Source organism: Camelus dromedarius, chromosome 6, assembly GCF_036321535.1.
Source record: "Camelus dromedarius isolate mCamDro1 chromosome 6, mCamDro1.pat, whole genome shotgun sequence".
Classification (NCBI taxonomy): Eukaryota; Metazoa; Chordata; class Mammalia; order Artiodactyla; family Camelidae; genus Camelus; species Camelus dromedarius.
The window spans coordinates 25,293,955-25,318,327 of NC_087441.1; the positions used below are offsets into that span (position 1 = coordinate 25,293,955).

The 24,373-nt window shown below is 34.6% G+C and overlaps 1 protein-coding gene across 6 annotated transcripts in view; it reads left to right on the plus strand.

The window, feature by feature from the left end:
- Positions 1–24,373, plus strand: part of AHI1 (Abelson helper integration site 1) — a 176,164-nt gene that overhangs the window by 71,448 nt on the left and 80,343 nt on the right. For 4 of the 6 annotated variants that reach the window (XR_004138351.2, XM_031456381.2, XM_031456383.2 and 1 more), the window contains 2 exons: positions 8,936–9,053; positions 21,897–21,953. Coding sequence is in view for 5 of the 6 variants with exons in the window: in XM_031456381.2 (XP_031312241.2) it covers positions 8,936–9,053; positions 21,897–21,953 (175 nt within the window). In the remaining variant the exon portion in view is untranslated. The remainder of the gene's footprint in view (positions 1–8,935; positions 9,054–21,896; positions 21,954–24,373) is intronic. The other 2 variants (XM_031456384.2, XM_031456385.2) reach the window with 1 other exon arrangement.

The following is a 24,373-nucleotide window of genomic DNA, read 5'->3' on the forward strand; positions in this document are numbered from 1 at the left end:
ACTGCAGAGAATATGAGAATGGATTTTAAAAAGAGAGTAAGAGTCTTCAGTTCAAGAAAGAGGAGATTGTAGCCTGGACTAGGGTGGTGTTAAAAGATAATCTGATGCATATTAAGTATTTTAAGAGCTTTTTTGAGCAAAAAAAAAAATTGATTCCAGTTGGGCAACACCAAGCTGGAAATCAGAAGCATTTCACCTATAGGCGCTGGAGAAAGACTTCTAGAGAGAAAAGGCAGAAACAAAGGAAAGTATTGATTGGCTATAGTTTAAAGCCTAGTTGGCTGTTTGTGATTGGTTGTCCTTAGGCTTCAATTTTATAATCTTGAGAGATTTACAGGCTTAGATTTTGATTTGCTTAGTGACCATAGGCCATCCTGGCATTACAGCCACCTCAGCCTAATGGTCTCCTTGTTTAATTTGACAGTGGTAATAATAAAAATGCAAGTAATGGACAGGTTTGGGGACATATTTTGGAAGTAGATTCAACACAGCATGGTGATGGATTGGATGGTGATGTAAGTAAAAGACAGAAACAAGGAATAAATTCTATGTTGCTGCTTTCAGCAATTGTGTACATGTTAGTAGTGCATTAAAGATGAGGAATACTGGAGTGGAGTTTTCAATATGAACATAGATATGAAGTAGGCAATTGGATATATGAGTCGAGCTCAGGAGAGAAGTCAGGGCTAAAGTCAAATTTGTTTTAGACTGTCAGATTTAGTAAGGTCACCTGGGGAGAGAGTATAACCAAATACCTAAGGCACTGGTCCAGGAAACAGTACATCAGGGAAGCCTTGAAGTATTTTAAGAAAGAGGAGTGATAAGCTGTCACATGCTACTGAGAAAATGAGTAAAATGAGGACAGAAAATTGGCATGATGACGTCCTTTGGTTACCCAGGTGAATGCTATTTCAGTAAGTGGCTGAGACAAAAGGGTTGAAAGGTTGAAGACAGAATGGGTGACAATAAAGCAGACTGTGTGGACCATTCTTTTAAGAAATTTTGAATGGGAAGCAAAGAAACAGGAGCTGGCGGGGAATATTAGATGGACAGTATTAAGCCAAATTTATTTGCTGATGGGAATAATTCAATGGTGATGGAGAAGTTGATAAGGTACCATGGAGGTAGTAATTGCTAGACACAATGCATTGAAAAAGTGAGAGGGAGTGTAATCCTGAATACCAGTGGAGAAAGTAGCCTTAAGAGAAGGGATTTTTCATCCTTTCTGATAAGCAAATAGGTAGAAACTGTGGGTAGATAGTCAGATACAGATTTGATGATTGGAAGATAAAAGAGTTCTCATCTGATTGCTTCCGGGACTGTAATTGGTGTTAGAAGTCTTGCACTGTTCTGAATTGCAATAGCCCTGGAATATTTACACCTGAATTTATAATTTATAAATTTCCTTGCTCTTTCCTTTGTTTAGGGGTAGATTGAAGTGTATCACAAATGGTGCTGCTTGGAGTCTATTTCCATTAAGCTTTGTATGATTCCTCACAAATGAAATCAGTCTGTTTTTCTCATATTCCCAGGCGTATTTATTCATACCTAGCATGTCATATAATTGGGCCTATTCTGCCTTAAATTTTGCCTGTGTTTCCCAGAGTTAAATTATGAATTCCCTCTGGTTGGAGCAACTCTTTCTCTCCTGTCTTCCTTCCTCCCCTCCCTCTTCTCCCTCCCTTCCTTCTTTCTTTCTTTTTTAAAATTGTACATAGTATCACTTCTACCTCTAATCTTTACTGAATTTCTATGCTCCTCTGAAGCTTCTTGAAGCCAGAGGACTTTATCTTTTTTCCCAACAAATTAAGGTCACCTACCCTAGATGAATATAAATGCAACCAAGCTAAAGTTTATAGAAGAATGCTCTTAAGGTAAAGTAATGATTTATATTATAGTTTAATCTATCTTGGAAAATATTATTCACTGAAAAATAAAAAGGTTTTAAAAATAGAGAATACAAAGAAAATAAATTTTTAAATCTCCTTTAAAAAGTTTATGTATTTTTATCATAAAGAGGAAGAAAGTTGAGATTTGAGAGTAGCGGTTTTTAGTTATTTGGAGGGTTTTTTTATTTGTAATTGATCACAATTATTTATTCTTGGCATTCCAAAAGAGAAAATTAATGTTTTATTATTATTATAGTATTTGGAAGATTGGCTTTACTGTAGGAGTAGTACAAGCTACTAGAGGCCACAAAAAGAAATTGTGGGATTTCATTACTGGAAGTCTTAGGAAACAGGAAAAATCTTTGTTTTAGAAGAAACCAGTTTTGTTTCTGTCTCCTTTCGCGTTATTAACCACACTTCAATACTACTGAGGCCAAATGGGTGGGGGATTTCCCTCACCAAACAATTCTGTGACACCAGCTGGGTATCCTACAACTTAATTCTGACACAGTCTCCCTAAAGATAGAGTCAGATCCTGCAAATTAAAGGCTCAAACCAACAAGACTGCCCACTCCCACACGCCCTTCAGACGCTATTTGCAAGTCCAGGTTACTTGCACTTCTGACCAATCATCTGTCAGTTTAGATCCCCATGACCCCCTCCTTGGGTTTGGTTAATTTGCTGAAGTTGCTCACAGAACTCAGGAAAACAGTGGACTTTCTATTTACCAGTTTACTCTAAAAGGGTATAGATGAACATCCAGATGGAAGAAATGAACAGAGCAGGGCATGTGGGAAGGGGCTTGGGTCTTCTTTGTCCTCTCTCTGGCTGTGCCAGTCTCCTCCACACATTCACCATCCTGGAAGCTCTTCGAATCCCATGCTCTTGGGATTTTTTATGGTGGCTTCAGGTAGGTATGGTCAGTTATCAACTCTGTTTTCAGCCTCTCTCTTCTCTCTGGAAAATGGAGAGAGGGGCTGAAAATTACAAGTTTCTCATCATTTCTTGGTCTTTCTGGTGACCAGCCCTCACCTAGGAGCCCACAGAGAGTTACTTCCCTGGAGCAAAAGATTCCTACCACCTAGGAAATTCCAAGGGATTTCGGAGCTCAGTCTCAGGAACCAGGGTCAAAGATAAACTGTAAGAAGAAGAGATGCTCCCTAGTGCTCTTGGAAATTACAAGGGTTTTAGGAGCTGTGTGCTAGAAATTAGGGCCAGAGATCTGTGTATATTTTTTCTGTTATTTCACATTTCTGTTTCTAGAATTAAAGATGAGAATTAAACCATGTAAACTAATGAATTTCTTACTTTTAAGCCCATTTTGTAATTCTTATCATCAAAAAGTTACATACATTGAGAAATCTTTCATACACTTACTACCTTAAATTTGGGTAAGATTTTAAAACATGCAGTGCTTTCACATGTATTAATTCATCTGACTTCTGTGTAGTTATTAGTGCTGTACCAGCCATTTACTAAAGAAAGATAAACAAAACCTGTCCCTTACCCTCAAGAAGATTACAGTCTGATAGATGATAATGAGCAAAATAAGTAAGCATACTAATGTGTCACCAGTGCTGGATACTAGAAATGTGGGACATAGAGAAGAGACAAAGGAGGGAGAGGTAAGTTCTATGGGGAGAGTCTGAAAGGCTTTCGTACACCATGTAGTACTTGAGCTAAAGCTTGACAAAGGAGTCGGCATCCACAAGGAGGCTGGAGTCAGGAAGAAAAAGCCCATTCCAGGAAACAGGAACAGTGTGAACTAAGTCACAGAGACAGGAAACAGCCTGGCGTGTCTGAGGAGCTATATGCAATTTGTTGTAGCTGGAACACCGCATATGGAGCAATCAGGTTGGAAGGCCAGGTATTTGTTATAATATAGAAAGCACTGTACGCCATACTAAAAAGTATGGATTTTATCCAGTGGGACAATTGATGATGGGTTTGAAGCAGAAGTGTTAGTCAGTAAAATTGGCATTTTAGAAAAATCACCCTGGTAGCAGTGTAGAAGGAGAACTAGAGAACAGACAAGAGGGAAAGAAATCAGGAGACTACTGCAGTGGTAGTGCTGACTGTGGAGAATGTGGGATCAGATGCCAGAGCGTCTGACTGACTTAGCAAGTGCCTGTGTGTGGAGCGTGGGGATGCAGTCAAGGACGATGCCCATCTGTCTGCTGGACCAGCTGGGTGGATTGTGATAGCTCTCCCTCAGGAAGTAACAGTGGGGGAAAGGTTTGTTTGGTTCTGAGCTTACTGATCAGAAGAGTTTTAGACTGAAAAAATACCAGCATAGAAGGCAGATGAAGTGATGAAAACAAACGCTATTGCCCAGGACAACCATGTGGTGTGAGGGAAGAAGAGGGCCCAGTGGGTTTAGCAAACAACACTGATAAAGCAGCAGGAGGATAACCAACAGAAAATGGTTTTCCAGACTCAGGAGAGTGATTAACAGTGGCATTTAGGCTCAGAGGCCTAAATGAATATGCTGAATTTGATCATTTGAAGTCTACAATGACTCTAACTTCAGATTTAGTGTTTTAATGGACAGAAGCTTTGTTGTAGTTGTTTGAAAGTGAATGGTTGAGGTATATGGGAAGCAGTTATGTGCTATGTTTTCAAGAAGTTTAGCTTTCAGTGAAGCTTAAGGAAATTACAGAATCATAGTGAGAATTTTTGTCTTCTGTTTGTTTTTGTACTCAAGTAGAAAGATTTATGCATATAGCCTGTAGGGAAGCAGCCAGTAGAGAATTTGGAAGAGCTTTACGGATATCCGCAAAGGAACATCTGAAGGGATTAATCTTGACTAGAAGGATACGTCTTCCTCTGGCAGTGAAAGAAAAGAGACCAGGGTAGGGGCATGAGGTATATTCTTCCGTGGATTTGGAAATGAGGATTTCAGGGGGTTCAAGACCAAATTTTCTGTCTGAAGTAAGGAAATACACGAAGAGAGAAAGGAGGTGAAGGTTTGCATTGCACTGAGGTAAACTGACGTTCCTTGAGGCATTATTACTGGGTAAGTAGTGTGACCCAGGACTAGATCTTAATTTTGAGCTTCACATGGGGATGATATCAGTAATTTTTGACCCACCAGTCCTTGCTATATGTATCAAAGGCTCAAAAAGTCTTGATTAAAAATGACAAAATAAAACTTCTCTTTGGCTGATCCCAACTTGAATTGTGGTTTAGTTAATGCAGTGGTGATGAACTGACTTGTGGGGGGGTGCAATTTGTAGCACTTTACCCCAGTGTAAAGAATTTCTTTTTAATATTCAGTGTTTCTTTCTAATCCCTCACTTCACTGTACCAACTTGTAAGGAAATCATCTGGGACCTAAGACATGTTTGAATTTCTCTTTATGACATCATAGCCTACTCATTTCTTAGGTTTTACTAACTTAGAAATCACAGAAATGTAAGCGGCTCTTAGAACTTACATTATGAGAATGTTGAGATACGTGACTTCAGATACCTTGAATCTCACTTTGGCTCAAGTTTTCTGTTTAACATGTTCTTTAATATTAGGATTGTAATTTTTACAACAGACATACAAAACATTTCCTAAGTGTTGGTTTTTGAACGATCTTCCGATTAAAATATTCTCTGCATTGTGTGACTTTAGTGTGTAAAATAGACAGCTGTCTGAAGGGAGGGGGTCAAATTTTTTTAGCATAAGTATATAGACAGTATTAGCATCTTTTCAGTTATTATTTGAAGCCAATTTAAAGTGTGTTCGCAATTTTAAACTTTACAAACATTTCTTCAGGTGAATGTAACTTATAAAGTCAGCTAAAATGATTAGACTTGTAAGTATATATGAAAATAAGTGTTATATCTCTCCCAATGGCTTTAAAATTAAATCACTGAAAGGTAAACTATTGTTAGTCTGTTTAGTTTTGTGCATTCAGTTTTAGGTTAGAGCTGCGACTTTTTTAACATGAAAATTAACCCCCTTCTAGAGAATTAGTATTTGAATATTTTACACAAAGCTGTTTATACCCTGAAAGAGTAGGCAAAACAGTTCTGTGATTAACTTGGCAGAAGTTCTAGGTGGTTTTTTTCTTTTTCTCTATTACGAGTTTCATTAAATTTTTATGTTTTTAGTTTTCCACAGTATGGAGGTATTAAACCGACTTTGGCAGACTGTGGTTTTTGCGTGAAGCAAGCAGAAAAGTGTGTTGTGAAAAGAGGATAGATTGTTGTAGGGTAGACTATCTTAGCCAACCTTTCTGTTGTTGTAAAATTATTAAGCAATTCTTTTCCACAGCATATATTTCAAAAATAGATATTGCTTCACTCTATTTAATGGTTATTATTATTTTTCTTCCTCTAAATGAATTAGTGAATATATGTAAGCTAGCTTTGAAAATACTTTGAGTTCTAATTTCAAATCACTATAATAATTAATAATTTTCCCATAAAATTAGAATTGAGTTTATCTGCCCTATTATGTTGCCACATATCACTTCATGGACACCTGAACAGTCTCTAAAGTAATGTGTTAAGAAAGAGCAGAATTCACAGTGAAAAACAATGTGACAATGAATATATGTATGTTCATGTATAACTAAAAAATTGTGCTTTTCACTGGAATTTGACACAACATTGTAAAATGACTATAACTCAGTAAAAAAAAGTGAAAAAAAACGACATTCAGCATTACTAGTCATCAAGAAAATGCAGATCTGTACAATGAGATATCATCTCATACCTGTTAGGATACCTATTATTAAAAAGTCAAAAGATAAAATGTTTTAACCAGGATGAGAAGAAAAAAAAGAACCTTGTGTGTTGGTAGTAATATAAATTGGTATAGACATTATGTAATACATTAAGGAAGTTTCTCAAAAAATTAAAAATAAAATTGCCATATAATAAAGCAGAATTATAAAAATACCTAGGAAGAACATGTAATTGTAGAATATAGTCTTATTTTTTTAACAGCATTTTATGTAAAAAGAATGTCAAGTCTTTCTGTTTAATCCTATTCTAGTTTTCCTGCTATTCATTTTTGTTTTAGCACAAGTAAATTTCTGAAGAGGAAGACTGAAAAGCAGATTTGTGCATGTGTGTGTGTGTGTGTGTGTGTGTGTCCCCAGCATGCACCTGTTCTTTTGCACCAGATTTCAAAATGCATTATTTGACACGTAGAATAACAATTTTCAAGAACACAGAAGTAAAACTGAAAAATGATTCTAAAAAGAGAAGTAGATTAAATAGTTAAGTGATAAACTTATCATTTTGTATATAGTACTTCCATTTAAAAGCATAGCACTCTGAAGAATTTACCACATTATCATCCTGCATCACGTATTTCTAATTACCCTTACTACTAGCAATGTTAGTAACTGACATTTATATAGCATTTGACTCGTATAGCACTTAATGGTCCCCTTTGCCAACATACTCTATTTAATCTATTTCTTATTTAATATGTGATTTAGTGCTTTCTGGTTAGCCTGTGTGAATAGCGCTTTATGATACCAGTTCATCATTACTGTTCTTCAGGCACATTCCCTTTGAAGTATACATGCTATTTTTACTATCTCCATTTAAAGGTGGAACATAAAGTTCAACGAGTTAGGTGATTTCATTGTTACTTTAGCTATTGTATCAATATAGATAGTCAACGTTAATTTTGGTCTGTGTTTCATAATGCCTCCTGATAGAATTTTTAAAACTGGATAATCTTTCTTAGCATTGATGTGGTATTTGATCCCATCAAACTACTTTGAAAAATACTTTTATTTTTTATAAGATGGTACCATAACCTTAGATACCTTAGAACTATATTACCATATTATCTTAATTAATTGACTTTATTCACCAGCTTATCTGAATCTCTTTGCTTCAAGAGAAAAACTTAATCTAAGATATACATTTACTATCACTGTTTGCAAGAAGAGAAGCATTTACAAACATGTAAATAATGGGTCAGATAAAGGGCATGTAACCACAACCCACTGCTGTCTTAAACAGAACATCAAAAGGGAATTTTTAAATACTAATACGGTGGAAATCCTCTGTGTAGTTTTGATTATTAAAAGGAGAGAGTGAGAGAGAAAGGAGCTATTTTCATATACTAATATTTATGTACCATAAACTATCACTGAACAGTTTGTTAATTCACAGATTACTTTTTTACAGTAAATTAGACATGCAAAAACTGTTTCAAATTTTTTAAAATTAGGTCATATTTTATTGTCATTTTTGAAACTGATAAAAATAATAAAGCTACAGTGAATGACTTATTAATAATGACCAAGAGAATAGCTCACTGCTGAAATTAAGTCTGAGTTGCAGAGTGAATTTACTAATTTACTAAACATTTAAAACATTTTCTGTGAACTGAGTTTTTCTATAATAGCTGTAGTTGATTTCTGTGGGACCATTGTACCCAGACACTTAGAATAGGATTTTTGTGTTACAGAATATTGTATTTACTTACAGAAATTTTGCTCGTTTACTATTTTAATGCTGTTTTTTAAAATTGTCTTAAGAATAAGGTTTTTTTTTGATGCAGTGGAAGTTATTTCACTTGGCAAGTTAGGTTACAGCTGGTCTTATCTATGTCACCATGATGTATATAAACATGAGTATTACAGGTGTTTTCTGTGCAGCCCCTGAAAAGGAAGTACCTGATCTTTCACAAAATGCTAGAGAAATGTGAAACATTTTAACTCTTTCTTGATTGAAAGCAGTCAATGAGTCACTTTTATTTTTCGCATTTTTTGCACAATTTTATTCACCACTCAAATTATTAATAAAGTCAATTCTCTCATAAGCAAGCTTGTTTTCAAAGTAAGGTGGATTGACTTTCATATAGCAACACTTCCATTACCACTGTATTCCTTCCTTGATAAAAACTATTCTGTAAAAACTATAAAGTTTTGTAAACTTTGAAAACTAAGCATATAAATCATTACCACTCCTTTTGTTCTACCATGTGTCCTGGTTTGCATCGTAAGCAAGTATTTCTCATCCAGTTTTTGCATCAGTAACCCAGGATATTACGCTTTCATTTCTGATTTGCCTTTCCTATTACAGGTCAACAAAAATCTCTCATTTACTTCAACACCGGCCTCCTCACAACAGTCTAAGTTAAAACAATCAAATGTGCTGGATGCTCAGCAGATTCTACGTCAGTTTGGTTTCACTCAGACCGGTGAGCCCCTTTCTTACTTTGACTAGTGTTTAAATGTTCAGATGCCATTTTTTTAATGGACATCATTTATTTCACTTCAGAAGCACAGGTTATAGCATTGTACTGGTCAGTTTTCACACTTGATGAATTATATCCCAGCATTTTTTTTTTCTTTAAAAATCACTGAATTCTTTGGTAGATTTGAATTTGGTAGCTTTAACAGTTGATACTGTCAACCTCTATTCTGTTGAGCATATAATAATTTAAAAGTAGCAAAACTTGTGAGTTTTAAACACGTATAATATTAAATCTGATTCAGTTTCCCTTAGATAAAGGAACCATATAGTTTTTGAATGATCGCATTTTATAATTCATTTCAGAGAAAGACCAGATAAAATGCATGTTGGTAGAAACAGGATGCAACCTACCTGTAATATCATGTTTCTTCAAAATTGGCAAATTAACAAAATATGCAAAGAAGCTAGTTATAAAAATGTACATCAGTCACTGAGTTGAAGCAAACTATACAGTTGCAAATTTTCAGGCTAGTGTTCTGAATTATTTGAATACAGTTTTCAAAGGATATCAAAGAAAAAACATCTAGGTGAGAAATACGTATTTTTGGTGTTGAAAGATGATGATTTCTCTTCATTAGCTATAGCTTTTGTAGTATTTTTTCTACTGAATTCTTTTATCTTTTTTTTTTCTTTTTTCTACTGAATTCTTTTAGAAGGTGAGACAGCTGAGAGTAACAAAATAGTTGTGTTTGACAGAGAGCTATAAGAAGAAGAAACTTGAGGTTGTTAAGATCAATATGATTTATTTAGAAATTTGGGAATAATACTACTTTTCTGCTGTGAAAGTATGTGGAGTTTACATATACAAGTTATTTGAATATTCTTGCATTTTAATAACACTGTACAAGTTACATATTACAATGGGAAAATACTTGGACTAAGAACTCTTACGTTCTGATTCTTGGCTGTACCTTTTATTATCCAGATTATTATGTGCAAACATTAGAACTGTCATTTCAAAACTAGAAATGATGTTTACATTGTATATTGTTGAAGTTCAAATCACATAGCACTAATGAAAACACTCCGTAAGCTTAAGGTGCTATATTGTAAACATGTGAGTATATGCTTTGAAAATACTTTGAGTTCAAATGACAGTTATCCCAAACCTTAGAAGTTTTTAATTTCTAGTGTTTCCGATATCTGCCAGAAATCAGAGCAATAGTTTTGTCCATTCTTCTGTACAATGGAGGGCCCAGCATGCACCACTCCCGTAGACTTATTCTCTAACTTGATACTTGGCTGTGCCTTCAGACAAGTCATTTTACTGACTTGCGGGGAGGGAACCTATCCCCACCACAGATCCTTGTCTCTCTGCTAAGGTCTCAAATTCTCCTAGGAACAAATCTTTCATTTCACACTTCAGGATTAAGGGCATAGGACATAAGTGCTAGTTGAATTGGCAGATTGATTAAAGTTCATTGGAGTAGTGTCTTAAGTTTATCAAACAACCATCTGTAAATAATAGCTATAAAATTCTTTATTTTTCTGTAAATGGAAAGAGCAGAGAGGATAGATAGGAAGGCCTTTGAAATAGAAGAGTGATTGCTACTGTGACAGATGAAGATAAAGATAGAGAATGAAAGGAAAGCCAGGTATGATAAAGACAAGCTTGACGTTTATACAGAGGGTTGGCTCCACTTACCTTCAGCTTTCCACGACCATGTGGGCCCTGAGTGGAGCTTTTCTATCCTGCATGTCCTCTGTGTAGGCACTATCCCAGCAGCATGTACCATTAAGCCATGCCATCCATGGTAACACTTGACTTGATTTTTAGTTATTAATATGCCTGACCTCATTTTAAGGCAGATTCTTCCTATAAAATTTACTGAGACATCACTGTATAGAAAATTACAAAAGCAAAATATGTAGTCCATTGCAAAGTGGCCAGATTCATCTTAGTCATTAGGAAGCCAGTCTTTGTGGGAACAAATCCTGCACAAGGAAACAGGTGAACTAGTTTCTACACTTCTAAATGATTATAGACTCTCGAGCAATTTCTTCAAGCCTCAGTTTTCTCACCCCTACAGGTCAGTGAGGGCTCTGGATTTGGTGAGTTTCTGTCTTAAAAATTCTGAGTATTTAATATTCAAACCTGTTTTAAAAGGGAATAAGTGGTTAAGTGTTCTTGACTGTACACATAATCTATTGGAATCTGAAATAAAGGACTGTGGAAACAATGTAGTTGGATGTTTAAAAATAAAACTCTTGCTGAAAACCTATCTAAATATTCAATTCATATCTTTGGATGTTTGGCTTTGTGCAGTATAAAGAAAGGCTATTTACACAGAACTAATCAATAATGACCCACTAACCTTCATGCTAGAGACTTAAGAGGAGATATTGATTTGATATTTATTATATATGAGTGAGTTTATATGCTGGCAAGCTAGACTCAGAGGTGGGTTTATGGTCTGCTGTAACTTCTTTGGACCTTATTCAGGGTGAGTTCTAAGTAATGGAGACCCCTAGAAAAGTAAGTATTTCTTTCTCCTTTGGTTTGTAATCTTCAGAGTTTCTAGAATACTACCTTTATTTATTCTAAAATCATTTTAAGTGGCTACATTGTTTAAGACCCCTTCTTAAGGATATGGGCTAAATGTTACAGTCTCCATTCTCAACAAGCCTAAAGTCTGGTTGGAGAGACAAAAGAGCATGCAACAAATTAACGCCAGTGTGATTAATTCTAAAATTACAGTATAAACAGAGCGTCACTGGAATAAAGAGTGGGTAAAGCAACTAAGCAGTTTCTCATGCTTTACATGTCCAAGCAGAGCCCTTACCCTCAAATCCTCCTCTGTCCACCTCCACTTCCCCTGCCCCACACCTGGTCTCCCCACCTCAGCAGTCCTGGCACATATACCCCATTGTTCAGGCAGAAGCAGCAGCCTTTCAGGATCCCCCCTTCTCTCTCCACTTCCCTGCTTCCACTTTTGTCCCTTAGCTTATTCTACCCACAGTAGACAGTGTGATTCTTTGCAAAATAAATTGTTACTTCTCCTGCTTAAAATTCCTAATTGGCTTTCTATCATAGAATGAGTTTCAGAGTCCTTATCATCTCTCATAACTGCTATATCAATATAACACATATTGTAAACATGATGAGTATGTGTACAGTAGCTTTGAAAATACTTTGGGTTCTAATTTTAAGTCACTGTAATAATTAACAATTATCCCAATCCTTAGAAATTTAAATGGTCTTGCCTCTATCTTTGTCATTGACCTCATCAGCAGCTGGGAGCTCAGGAGGACACACCAAGCCAAGAAGTGGGTAACCGAACATACAATTAGAAGAGAGCTTGGTTTGGCTAGGCAGTGGTTTGAATCTTAGGCTAGCTGGAGGAAATGGTGAGATGGATGTTTAGGAGGAACTGAGTCTGCAAAGGTAGATTGGGGTCAATGGTACCCTACTGATAAATTCACATTTTATTCTCTTGGTAAGGTAGAGCTATCCAAAGGTATGAGGATGAAGGAGATATGATGAAATGTGTTTCTAAAAAATACAGCTGGTGTCTCAGTGAGGGATGGGTTAGAGAGGAAAAGAGCTGGATACGACTCTTATGAGATATTTATTGTAGGAACTGTTCATTAGGCTGTTACTCTAGACTCTGAATTAATAAAATAATGAATCAGCTAATTTTATTATAATTAAAACCATAAATCTTCCCTTAGTAATTTGTATAAGAAAGAAAATTATAAAATTTTATTTGTCAGTTATACCTTAATGGAGCTGGAAAAAAATTTTTAATTTTAAAGTTTTATGTTATATTGTAGGTTATAGCTCATAAATGTCTCACCATATAGTGAACATGTTATACTGCATCTCCAAACTTCGTACTTCCTAGTATAATGAGGAAAATCTGTAAAACAATAACATCGACTTCTGTTAGTATAAAAAAATTATTTTTGTGTATATATTCATTTGATCCTCAACAGAACTCACTAAGAAGTAGGGTAAACATTAAAATCATAAGGAGTAAACTCATTTGAGAGCTTCTAGTACCTTAAAACTGACTGTCAGTCCCCTTGGAGTGAAAGTGAGAAGCAGAGGGGCTGACTTGGCACAGTTCACGTGGCTAGTGGCAGTCATGTCTGAAGCAGGATCTCCTCACTCCTAGCTCAGTACTTCCCAGCCGCGCCACCACCCTACTTCCTGCCTCTGTCTAGAGCTGGGCATTGGCCCAGAGGGGAAGTGGGCCCTAGGTGAGGCTGTGCCTGGAGCCACTCCTTCATTCCTGGCCCATTGTTCTTCCACTCTGCCCAGTGGTCCTTCTGGGCATGAGTGTTACCTTTTCTTACTAGCTCTAGAGGTCTGTGATATATTTATTGCAAAGGAATAACCTGGTACTTTTCACAAAGGTATTTTCTGAGAATTAGTGAACTTATCTTTTTATTTGACCTTTAAATATAATTCTAGGTTTACTAGTCATTAGATTTCTCAAAGCCTAGTTCCAGTGAAACTGGTGTTTAGCCTCTAGTCAAATCAAGAGATTCTCTGCAGAGAAATTTTGCTCTGTGATAGTTGGTCTGAATCCCAGATCCCATTCGACCATCTCAGGAATCCTTATTATGGTAGTAAATTTTAACATGTGGATTATTCAGTAAGAAATAAAATGAATCTGAGTTATGAGGGTAGAAATCAGCAGGAAGTACTTACCATCTTTGTGTGTCTGTATTTGAAGGACAGCATCTTTTGTTTTTTGTGTACTTACGTCTTTTCATAGCATTGTGCTAAATTTAATTTAATTCATATCAGTAGGTAAGTAGTAATGCAGAATCAAATGATTCATTTTTATGAACATGACTATTAATGTAATATTTATATCATCTTTTCTAATTGTTGACTTGGAGTATGCTGGGGGTGCAGAATGTGACATGGCTTTCAAAAACAGTCAGTAGCTTCTGTCTTCTCCATATTTTGTTTGCATTCTCCTTTAGACCATATAAACATATATTAAACTTGATAGCCAACCATTTAATCTAACTTTTTACAATACCCTAAACAATCGAGATACTTGATTTAAACAAAATCATAAAATAATTCAGATGACTTCAGTATTGGTTGAGAGATCTGTCAAGTTAAGTTTTGTGCTTCTACATGTTGAATAATATTTGAAAAACTGTATTTTTCCATTTATTCTGCATGTCTTTGCCAAGTATACATTTATTCCCTTGACCAATTCTTAAAATTAGGAGCAATTTTTCTGGTTAAATTTTAATTTTATTGTTTTTAAGATGTCAGAATTTCTTAAGGTTTTAACTTTTTATAGAGAAATGGAGAACTTTTTAAATAGTATAACTGAAATCTATTATTTATGTGTCATAATTTCACTAGAGATTCTGTGATATCCTTACATAAACCCATTGTAGAAGGTAGAGTTACATCTAAGCTGGAAATATGATGGTTCTTATATTTCAAAGGGAGAAAAGAAAACATTTTGGCAAAAATTAGGTTAGAATGACTCTCAGTAAACACAGGTGATGGTAAAAGGGGGTTTCCATTTTAAGGAAGGTAAAATGAGCTCAAAGAACTTTCTCATACTATCAAAATTTCCAGAGTTTTCTCTTAGTATTACTGAATGAACTTTAAACTATTAATTGAAAAAAAAATGTTTCATTGAATTCTGATTTCAAACCTTCAGAATTCTAAGACTTCAGTTCAGGTATGGAATGGATGAAAGAACTTAATTCACTACCATAGATAATCTACAGAATTAATTGATTTTCTGTAAACGAAGGTCCTTAAATGTGCTTTATGATACTAACCAGCCACTTTTCTGAATTCAGCATGTGTGTGTTTTGGTTGGGAAAGTACCATCCCTGGGGTCAGAAGGCCAGAAGAGTTGGGCCTGAGCCCTAATTCTGCCACTTCCCAGCTGTTATATTGGGTAGTTGACTTTATCTTTCTCAGTATAATGTCTCTATTTTCTACTTCATATGAATTTTCTATTTCATAGGATTGTAAGGATCAGAAAGATATTTTTAATACTTTGAAATCTGTAAGATCCTGTGAGAATAAACACCATAAGATTTTATGGGAGATTTCTTCTTTCTTTTTTTTTTTTTTTTTTTTTTTTTTTTTTTTTTGTTTTGGTTTTTAAGTTTCAAATTATGCAGTTTGCATTGTGGCCAAAGAGATAAGGAATAGAGAAAATGTTATTTTAAGACATGATTTAATAAAATGTGTTAAGTGGTGATGGTAGAAAAGAACATGTCAGAGGGGCAAACATGGATAGAGAATTTTGAGAAGCATGCCAAAGAAGACATTAAGATGAAATAATTAGAATAAATTTTTCAAACTTCTCAAACTTAAATAATCCACTTGAACTTGCTTAACTTTTGAAACTGGCTATCCATGTAAGTACCAGTCAGCACAAAGACCCTGGAGGTGGAAATGTTTTCGTATTTGGATATTTGGGTTTTTCTGGACACTGAGCAGAAGACCTTGATCACGTGGATTTTTTTCTTTAACATATCATTATTTTATATTCCTCTTCCACAAAGAAGAGATTCGTTTGTTAGATTTTTGTTGTTGTCATTCATAATTGGATTCTCTAAAATTAACATTTGATTGGTACATTAAATGTATAAGGTGCTATTTTAGCAACCAGTATCAGGACTTTACTAAGTAATTCTCCAGTGATCTGAGTTAATCCACTTCTTGAAGATTAAAACTTATCCTAACTTGTAATAAATGCCCCTATATTTCCTGAAAATAAATGCCATTTGAATTAGTACAGTGTTTCTAATCATGTTGGTAACTTAAAGCACATTCTGCGTATTTATTGTTTTCTAATTTAAACATTATTTTTATCAACTCTAGTGTATGTTAATATACTTAATGAATGGTTCTTCATACCTAAGGGTATGCATTTGATATTACTGTCCCCACTGAGATCTGAAATTTCTCCTAATATCCTCTAAAGGGAAAATATGAATGCAAATATTTCTTTGCATTTAAATCTGCTGATTTGAATGAACTTAAATTTGTGCACTATTTCCTGGACATTTATTTTGTAAGAAGCTATTTTATGTAATATTTATAAGGTATATATGGTTCTAACCTTAAAATTTTCAACCTTTTCCCCTCATCTGTTAAAAAATAGAAAACTTTAAGTTTTTATTCTCTTTCAGTCACTTTCCTGTATGCATGTATGTGTGTTTTAAGAATCTACTAAATTTAGTTGTCAAAATATACTGTGGTATTTGTCCAGTGGGTTAATTTTAAAAGTAAAATAATTACATTAATAGTCAGTGAAAAATAAAAAGAAAGCAACTGAAAACCATAAATATGAAAAATTAAAAAGAAATCTTACTGAGTTAATGAATATGAAAATGACATAATTTCATTCTCACATAGCCAGAGTACATGCCAGGTCAGTGAATTTGCATTTACAGATATTCTGGTGTTTACCTTTTATAAAGCTTTCCAATTGGTGTATTAGTAACTTCTTAATTTGTCTTTTTCATATTTTAAAGATTTATAGAAGTTATTTGCTTACGGTATCTTTTTTTAAAAGATCAAATATAAAATTTTTAAGAGTTTAGGCAAAGTTAAACAGAGCTTTTATAGTACATGTATCTCTGAAATATGGTATCTAATCTCAATAAAGGTACTCAGCCTCAAACTTGTGTAGCAAGATATGTAAGCTAACCACTTTGTCATGAATGTGACAGAAAAGTAATCATTGCCATGAGTGAGGCTGAGTTTCCTGAAAGGAGTTTATGTATTTTACTTCTGTCTCATTTCTGATGATAACATTTCCATTTTTCAGGTGGATACTGTTGGACAACTCCTTTCCTTTTTCTAACTCATCGGTCTCAGAGCCTTCTCATTTCTTTATTCTAAATCTTTCTTAATTCACTAATCATCCATTTGATCTTCATGGTTTCTTTCTTGTCCTGTTTGTTCTCTTTTTCATAGTAGCAAAGTTCTGTGGATGTCATGACATCTTCCTGAATCACTACATTCTCTTTTCTGAATTGATGTTTCCTCTATGTTCAGCTTTTTTGTCTGTGTTTTTCTTTTATGCCAGTGATTCTTCTTCATATTCCTTGATCCTTGGTATCTGTTGTTTTTAAATGAAGGGCTAGGCACCAATATGGTGTCCCTCTTCTGTTGTATAAATAACTCTGTAGTCAAACTATTTAGAAGGTCTATGGAGAACTGTGTATATGGCCAAAACATATTAACTGGCAGCTTATATTTAGGATAAACAGGCAAGATAAATGAGTCCACCTGTCAGGCTGTCAGAGTAATTGCCAGAATGAGAATAAGCAGGACAACAGTATCCACTCTAGAAGTCTTCATTCTTTCCAAATGGTTTGTTCAGTGTAATTTTTAGAGACAATGAGACAATGCCACTGATTTTTTTTTTCCACATGTGGTTAATGCTGAGCAGCATCCATTTTTTTTAATGTGGGGTCTGCAGCCTGTTTGGCCTGAGTGTTTTACGTGTGAACCTTCAGTTATTTCTCCTGGGTTTTGTTTTGTCTTACCCCCTACCAAATATGCCGATTCTGTGTTCACAGTTCCTCTGAGTTTCATTGTCCGATAGATTCTGTATCTGCTGCAGTCCACTGTAAAGTTTTAAGACAGTTGTTTCTAATCACTTTTCATCTTTTATAAATTTGTTGAAATTTCTAATCTGTTCATTTCAAACTCACCAGTGACCTATACACATTACTGATTCCAATGGTCAGTTCTTTGTCCTTATCTTGCTTGACCTATCAGCAGCATTTGACACATTTGATCACTTCATAATACGTTGGTTTCTGGGCCACCAAATTCTTGGTTTTTCTCTTACGTCATTAGCCAATCCTCTTCATTCTCCTTTGCTGTTTCTTCCTTTTTTCTTCCATGTCTTAATAGACTGTTCCACTGCAATCTGATCCTCTTTTGTTCCCTATATATATTCACTTCCTTGATGGTCTCTTGGCTTTAAGTAAAACCCATATGCCAGTGATTCACAAATGTCTCTCTTCAGCCCAGACCTCTTTCCTAAATTCTAGGCCTACACAGTCCTGTACAGGGGCCTCTAGCTTCATGTGGCACTTAAATACTTGAAATGTGGCTCGTGTGACTGAGGAACTAAATTTTTATTTTGTTTCATTTTAATTTAATTTTAAATAGCCACATGTGGCCAGTAGCTATCATATTGGACAATTCAGACCTACAAAGTCTATTTTGATGTATTCAACCAGACAAATCAGGTGTTACAATATAAAGAATAGATTATCTTTTTTAATTGAATACAAATAATGGTTTTAATATTAAAACTTTCCTGAATATATTATCCTGAAGGTTTCATGGATTTCATCATCATGATTGCGCAGATGTTAGAAACAAGCAGTATTGATTAACTTGAATAGAGATTTCAGATGTTTCTTACTTTTAAATCAGTACCTGATATTCTGGTAGCCCTTAGCTAAAAGGTCAGAGACACCTGAATTTACATTGAGATTCTGTTTCTTATGCTATGACCTGGAGCAAGTTATTTCATCTTAGTCACTCGTCATTTGAAAATAGAGGATAGGAAAGTGTTTACTGCAAGTGAAAGTTTTAAAATACCAACCTGTGTTTGACTTACAGTGCAGTAAGAGTGTAGATAGTATCTTTATGACTATATTCAGAACTGTTTCAATCACTGAGCCTTTTGATTTTAAATTTACTTAACTTCCCACTAAATTTTAGAAGAGAAGTCACTATGCTCTTAGAATTAAACTTAGTAAGTGTCTTACGTTGAAATCCATATTCTTTTAGTACATACATATTTTTTTTCAAGATACAACTTCTAGACATACCGATTAAAACATTTTCTGTGACTAAAGTAGTTCACATTGTATAATTCTAAAGTAAGAGATTTTGAAGGTTTCAGCTTCCTTATCAGAACATAATTCGTATCATGGTGAAAATAGTGAGTGTTTTGCATTTTAGTGCTGTGCTTCCGGGGTAAATTGATATTATGAGTCAGTAATCAATTCATTCAAATGCGGATTAAAGGAAGAATGACAGCAACTTTATATTGACAGCAGCAGGCAAGGGGAGAGAGCAGGTTATAAAGTGGCAGCATTATTTTTGATCAGGCATAACTATTTTTTTATAGTTTGAGAGTAAAACTACATTTAATGTCATTTAATATCAACCATAAGATGCATTTTACTATTTTTATAATCTCAAACTGAAATGGATAGTTTTTCCATTTTTAAGACAGGCATACAAAACGATATTGTGGAATATGTACTTTTAAGATTTACTGTTAACTTTTTTTTTGATAATAAACTTAGTGCCTGGTCTGGAAGAAAATAAGTATTCCATAATTTTGAAGCCTTTCTTCAGTTGCTAGAGCTTAACGATTATTTTTAGTTTTTCAGTATTATAGTGAGTATATCTGTATATCAAAGTGTTGACCACATCTCTGATAATGAAAAATATTTTAACTCATACTTAAAATAGAGTAAATTTTATTCCATATTAATATTACTCATTCCTTCCCTTTATGTATCTGCACATTAACATTTTCACATATTTCACATCATTGTCCATGTTGATCTTTATGTTCTGTTCTTTGAAAAGTTATGAATTTGAACAGTTGGTAATTATTTTTTATTTACTGAATTTGCTTGACGTGGGCACTGCTTCGAACCAAGGAAGCAGCTCCTCGTGTTTCCTCTCCTGGTCATAGGGAAAAAATGTAATACCATTCGTATCATAAAAATAATCATGTTATTTCCTTTATAAATTTCTATGTCCCTTTTTATAAATTGAGTCTATGAAAAAAGAAAAAAAAAAACTTCAGTGTATAAACGTTTTGGTTTGTGTCTGTTGAAGGCCCTGGAAATTCAGAGGAAGAAGACAACCTTAGTTAAGTTTTCATTTACTCTTACTAAGTTAACATTATACTTTGCTAAGAGTGAACTCAGAATAGCCCTAAAGTTTCTCACAGAGTAGCTAACTGCATACTCTTGCTTTTTGTGGTTTAGTCAGTTTGGTCTGGATAGTGAAGAGACTATGATATCATAGAATTTACTGGTAATGTTTTCTGGAAATGAATATCCATCACTTATTGAAAATGTCAACCAACAGTGGAAATTAGGTTGAGGAACCAGACCTTCTGGTAATGATAGAGATGTCTAGATGATGTTGATTTGTATTTTCCAGAATTTTAAATATATGTTTTCAGGAAGCTTGTTCCTTGAATGAAAAGTGGATGAAAATGTAAAGAATCACTCTCTGCGTTTTTCTGCAAGTCTGAGAGCAAAGTTGATGACAGATATGGAAACTAAGAAATGACTAAGTGGAGTGACTGGTCATTTTTTAAAAATAATTTAAGCAGTTTTTGCATTGTAAATGTTTGATAAGTAAAAAGTAGAACATTGTTCTAATGTTCTAATTTCAATCAATTTACTTTTTTTCTCAACTTTCTCCTCTGAAAAAAAAAATTCATCTATAATTTCATAAGGAGTAAAATTGAGAATGATTTTTGACTGATGTCCATCTTTTTTCTTTTCCAGCAAAACCAGAAATACTGTATTTAAGTAGAAGCACCTTAAAAAAAGCTGTTATTCAATTAAAAAAGTAAAAACCCTTTTATACTTTATCAGAAAATAATTCAGACAGTACATCAAAGCCCCCCCAGTCTGGTTGGGGAGTGAGTTCAACCGGAGATAAGCATCAAACACCAAGGGAGCACAGGGAAAGGCATCAGTTTGATTAAATGTAGTAATTCTGTGTTGTCTTTACAATGTAGAATATTGTCCATTTAGGACTCCTCTAAATGATAGCTTAGAACCAGGAATTTGGATTTTGTTGCTGGACTTTTGCAAGACTAATATATGGCAAGTCATGTGATAACCTTAATTAGTATGTTACATCTTTCAAATCAGCCTCCCAGGGGTTTTCTGGGAATAAGTAAGTGAATACATAGAAAGTACTCTAGTTTCTTTCATATTAATTTGTGAGTGTGACTCTGAGTGTGTGTGTGTGTGTGTGTGTTTGTGTGTGGTATGTATTTGCCCTTCTTTTGAAAGGAATCCAGTCTTTCATATTTTACAGCTGTTAAATTTGTTAATTGTCTGAGCAAAGTAGGCAGTGAGCAGGTTTTTTATTTTGGCCAATTCAGAATCAATACAGTTTATGAAGGTTTTTTGGGGAGGAGGGGAGACAGTGTCTCATTTTCCTTGTTTTCTTTTTCTTTATTTTTATAATATTATGAGGCTCAAAACTTAATGTCATTGCAGTCTTTTCAATCTGTATATTTTCAAGTGAAGATTTAATAAAGAGTTGAAAGTAAAACATTTTAAAAACTATATTGGCAGGAAGGGAAATAGCTCAGTGGTAGTGCGCACGCTTAGCATGCACGAGGTCCTGGATTCTTTCCCCAGTACCTCCATTAAAAAAAACAAAACCCCAAAAACTAATGTTAAAAAGGCAGTTATAAATGCACCACTATAGCAGTTAGGTAAATTAATGTACTTCCTAACATTCATTGAACTTTGACAGGAAAATGTTGATATAGCATAATCATATTTTTAAATGACTTCTCATTGCTTTGAGTTGTGGAAAACAACTCATAAATCATCACGTTTATATTCCAGAATTTAAATTCATTATCTCTTCCTAGAATTTAAATTGTCTCTTTTATGGATGGACCTGGGGAGATAAGTTCTCTCTTTCTTATATTCTCAGACCCATACCAGTGTAATAGATGAAAAGTCTTCCATTATTAAACCTTTTCTCATGTTAATAACGTTTTTCTTTTTTTTGTTTTTGTTTTTAATTCTAAAGGATGTTTAATTCCTGCACATGCAGATACTGGGAATGCAAGATTCATTCATACATTCAGTAAGTACCCAGTGAGTACTTACTTTGTCCCAGGCACTGTTATAAGTGTTAATGTGAATGTATCAGTGAAAAAGACAGATAATAATCCATGTCCTTGTTTAGCTTACCTTCCCAGTGAGAAAGCCAGACAATAAGTGAATAAATACAGAATAACTAACAAAGCAGGCAAGGGGGATAGGGTGAGCTGGGGAATGGGGTTAGGATGCTGTTTTTAATGGGTAGTAAGGGAAATCTTCACAAAGAAGGTGACACTTGAGCAGAATTTTGAGGGAGAAATAGTCATGTAGTCTGGGAGAATAACATACCCAACCAAGGTCCCAAGTCAGGAGTGTGCTTGATGTGCATTTTGAACAGCAAAGAGGCCAGTATTGCTGGAGTGGAGGAGTGGCTGGGAGAGAAGGCCAGAGGAGCATCGAGGGGCCAGATTGTACCGAACCTTGTATTGATGAAGTGCAAAGCACCGCCCCATCCCCAGCACTGGCAGTATTTACTGGAGACATATTTTTAGAAGGGGGAGGTGGGTGGGATTGTACAGTCTGATACTTGCTATAATTTAAAAAATGAACAGATTGTACTGGAGAGTAGATATGATGTCATGACAAATAATTCCTCATAGAGAAGGCAATTTTTAAAGTTATCATTATAAGATGAGAAGACTGTTAATCATAAAAGGTATTAGGGCATTCCAGCTAAGAAGGCCTATTAAAAGATTATTTTAGTAATTGAGGTGGGAGGACAGGACTGAAGTAAGAAACTTGAGATGTTAAATCATTGAAGTATTGGAAGTTTGTAATGTGAACAGTAAGGGATAAAGAAGTAGAATTTGAGGATAAGTAAGGATTCTAATTTAGGTGAATAAGTAGATGGAAGTCCATTAACAAAAATAGGGGAACATAGGAATATAGGGAAAATGGTAATGAATTGTATTTTGGATATATTGCATTTGGAATGCTTAGCAGACATTTGAAGTGAGACATCTAATAGCTTGCTCATCTATTTGAACCTCATTTACTAAGTGTCCCTACTATGACTCAAGCCCTGTGCTAGGAACTAGACGGCAAACTTTGGAATGTACTTGGAGCATGAGTATAGATTAAGGAGTCAGTGGCATATGTGTAGTCTTTGAATCCACAGGCATTAGCAAGATAAGCTGGAAGAGGTTATTGAAGAGACTAAGAGCCATTAGGATAAGTATGAAATTGATAACTTGGATATTTGCTATTGAAAAAGACAGTATAGGAAACAATTGAGAACACAGGCAAATACAGGAAGCTTCTTTGGATGCTAAATGTCTTTTTTTAAAATTCCTCACTGCAACAACAAATCTGAGTAAAAAATAAATACCTGAATTATATTATTATGCCCTTCATCTTTTTGGTAGCTATACTTGTGATTTGCAAGGTACTGTAAAATTGTTCTAATAATTAATATCAGTGTTAAGGACTTAGAGATACTAAATTATATTTTAAGGATTGAACACACAAAATTGAAGTATTTTGCCTTTGTCTATATAGTAAATAAGTCACAGTTTTGTTAGAAACATACCTGATTGTCCTCAGATTGAATACCTACAGCATGTCACAAAAGTTGTGACGTGAACACACTTCAGCCTCTTCTTAGAATTTACTGAGGAAATTGATCAGATACTAAAAGTTGTATGCAGTTCTTGGTAGTTTTCAAATAGAAATAAGTAGTATTCAAATAGAATAAATTACTGATTAGCACAGTTAAATTATTTGGGTATCAGTTTAAAAGTCAGTTGAACAAACACTAACTTCATATATTCATTGGATCAGTGAATTTAATATTTGGGAATAAAAAGCACTGCTCATCAGAGACTAACATAGCCCAGGAAATCTTCCCAGAAGGTATGAGACTTAACTGAAGCAGAAAGACTGAATTATACTCATTATTGGTGGTGGAGCTGAAGCCAGGAGTCACATTGTCTGATTGATGTATTCTACACCAGATAGCTACCCACTTCTCCCTGCTTGCTTTGTACTTTTCCACAAGCATCAATTTACTAGTCTCACATTTTAGGGAGCATTATCGGACTTCTAGTGTCTCAGCTATTCATTCGTGTTTACATACTCCTGATGAGTGGGTCACTACCTGTTTCCATGACTAACACAGGAAAGCCTACAAATTTGTGGTTTGAATATTCACTGCTTTACCTCTGTGGTCTGTGTAGACATCCAGAATTTGTTGACTCAAGGCTTTAGCCTCTGATGTTTTGGAGTTTGGAGAAATTTTTTTCATATAATATATAAAAAGTACAGTTTTCAGAGAATATTTCTTTCTGAAATCTTTGAAATATGTACCCAGTAAATAGAGGGCTTCCGATAGCATCCTGAAAAAATCCAATATGAAATGAATATTAACATTTTACTTGGCTAAATGACGATAAGCCGCTTTAAGAT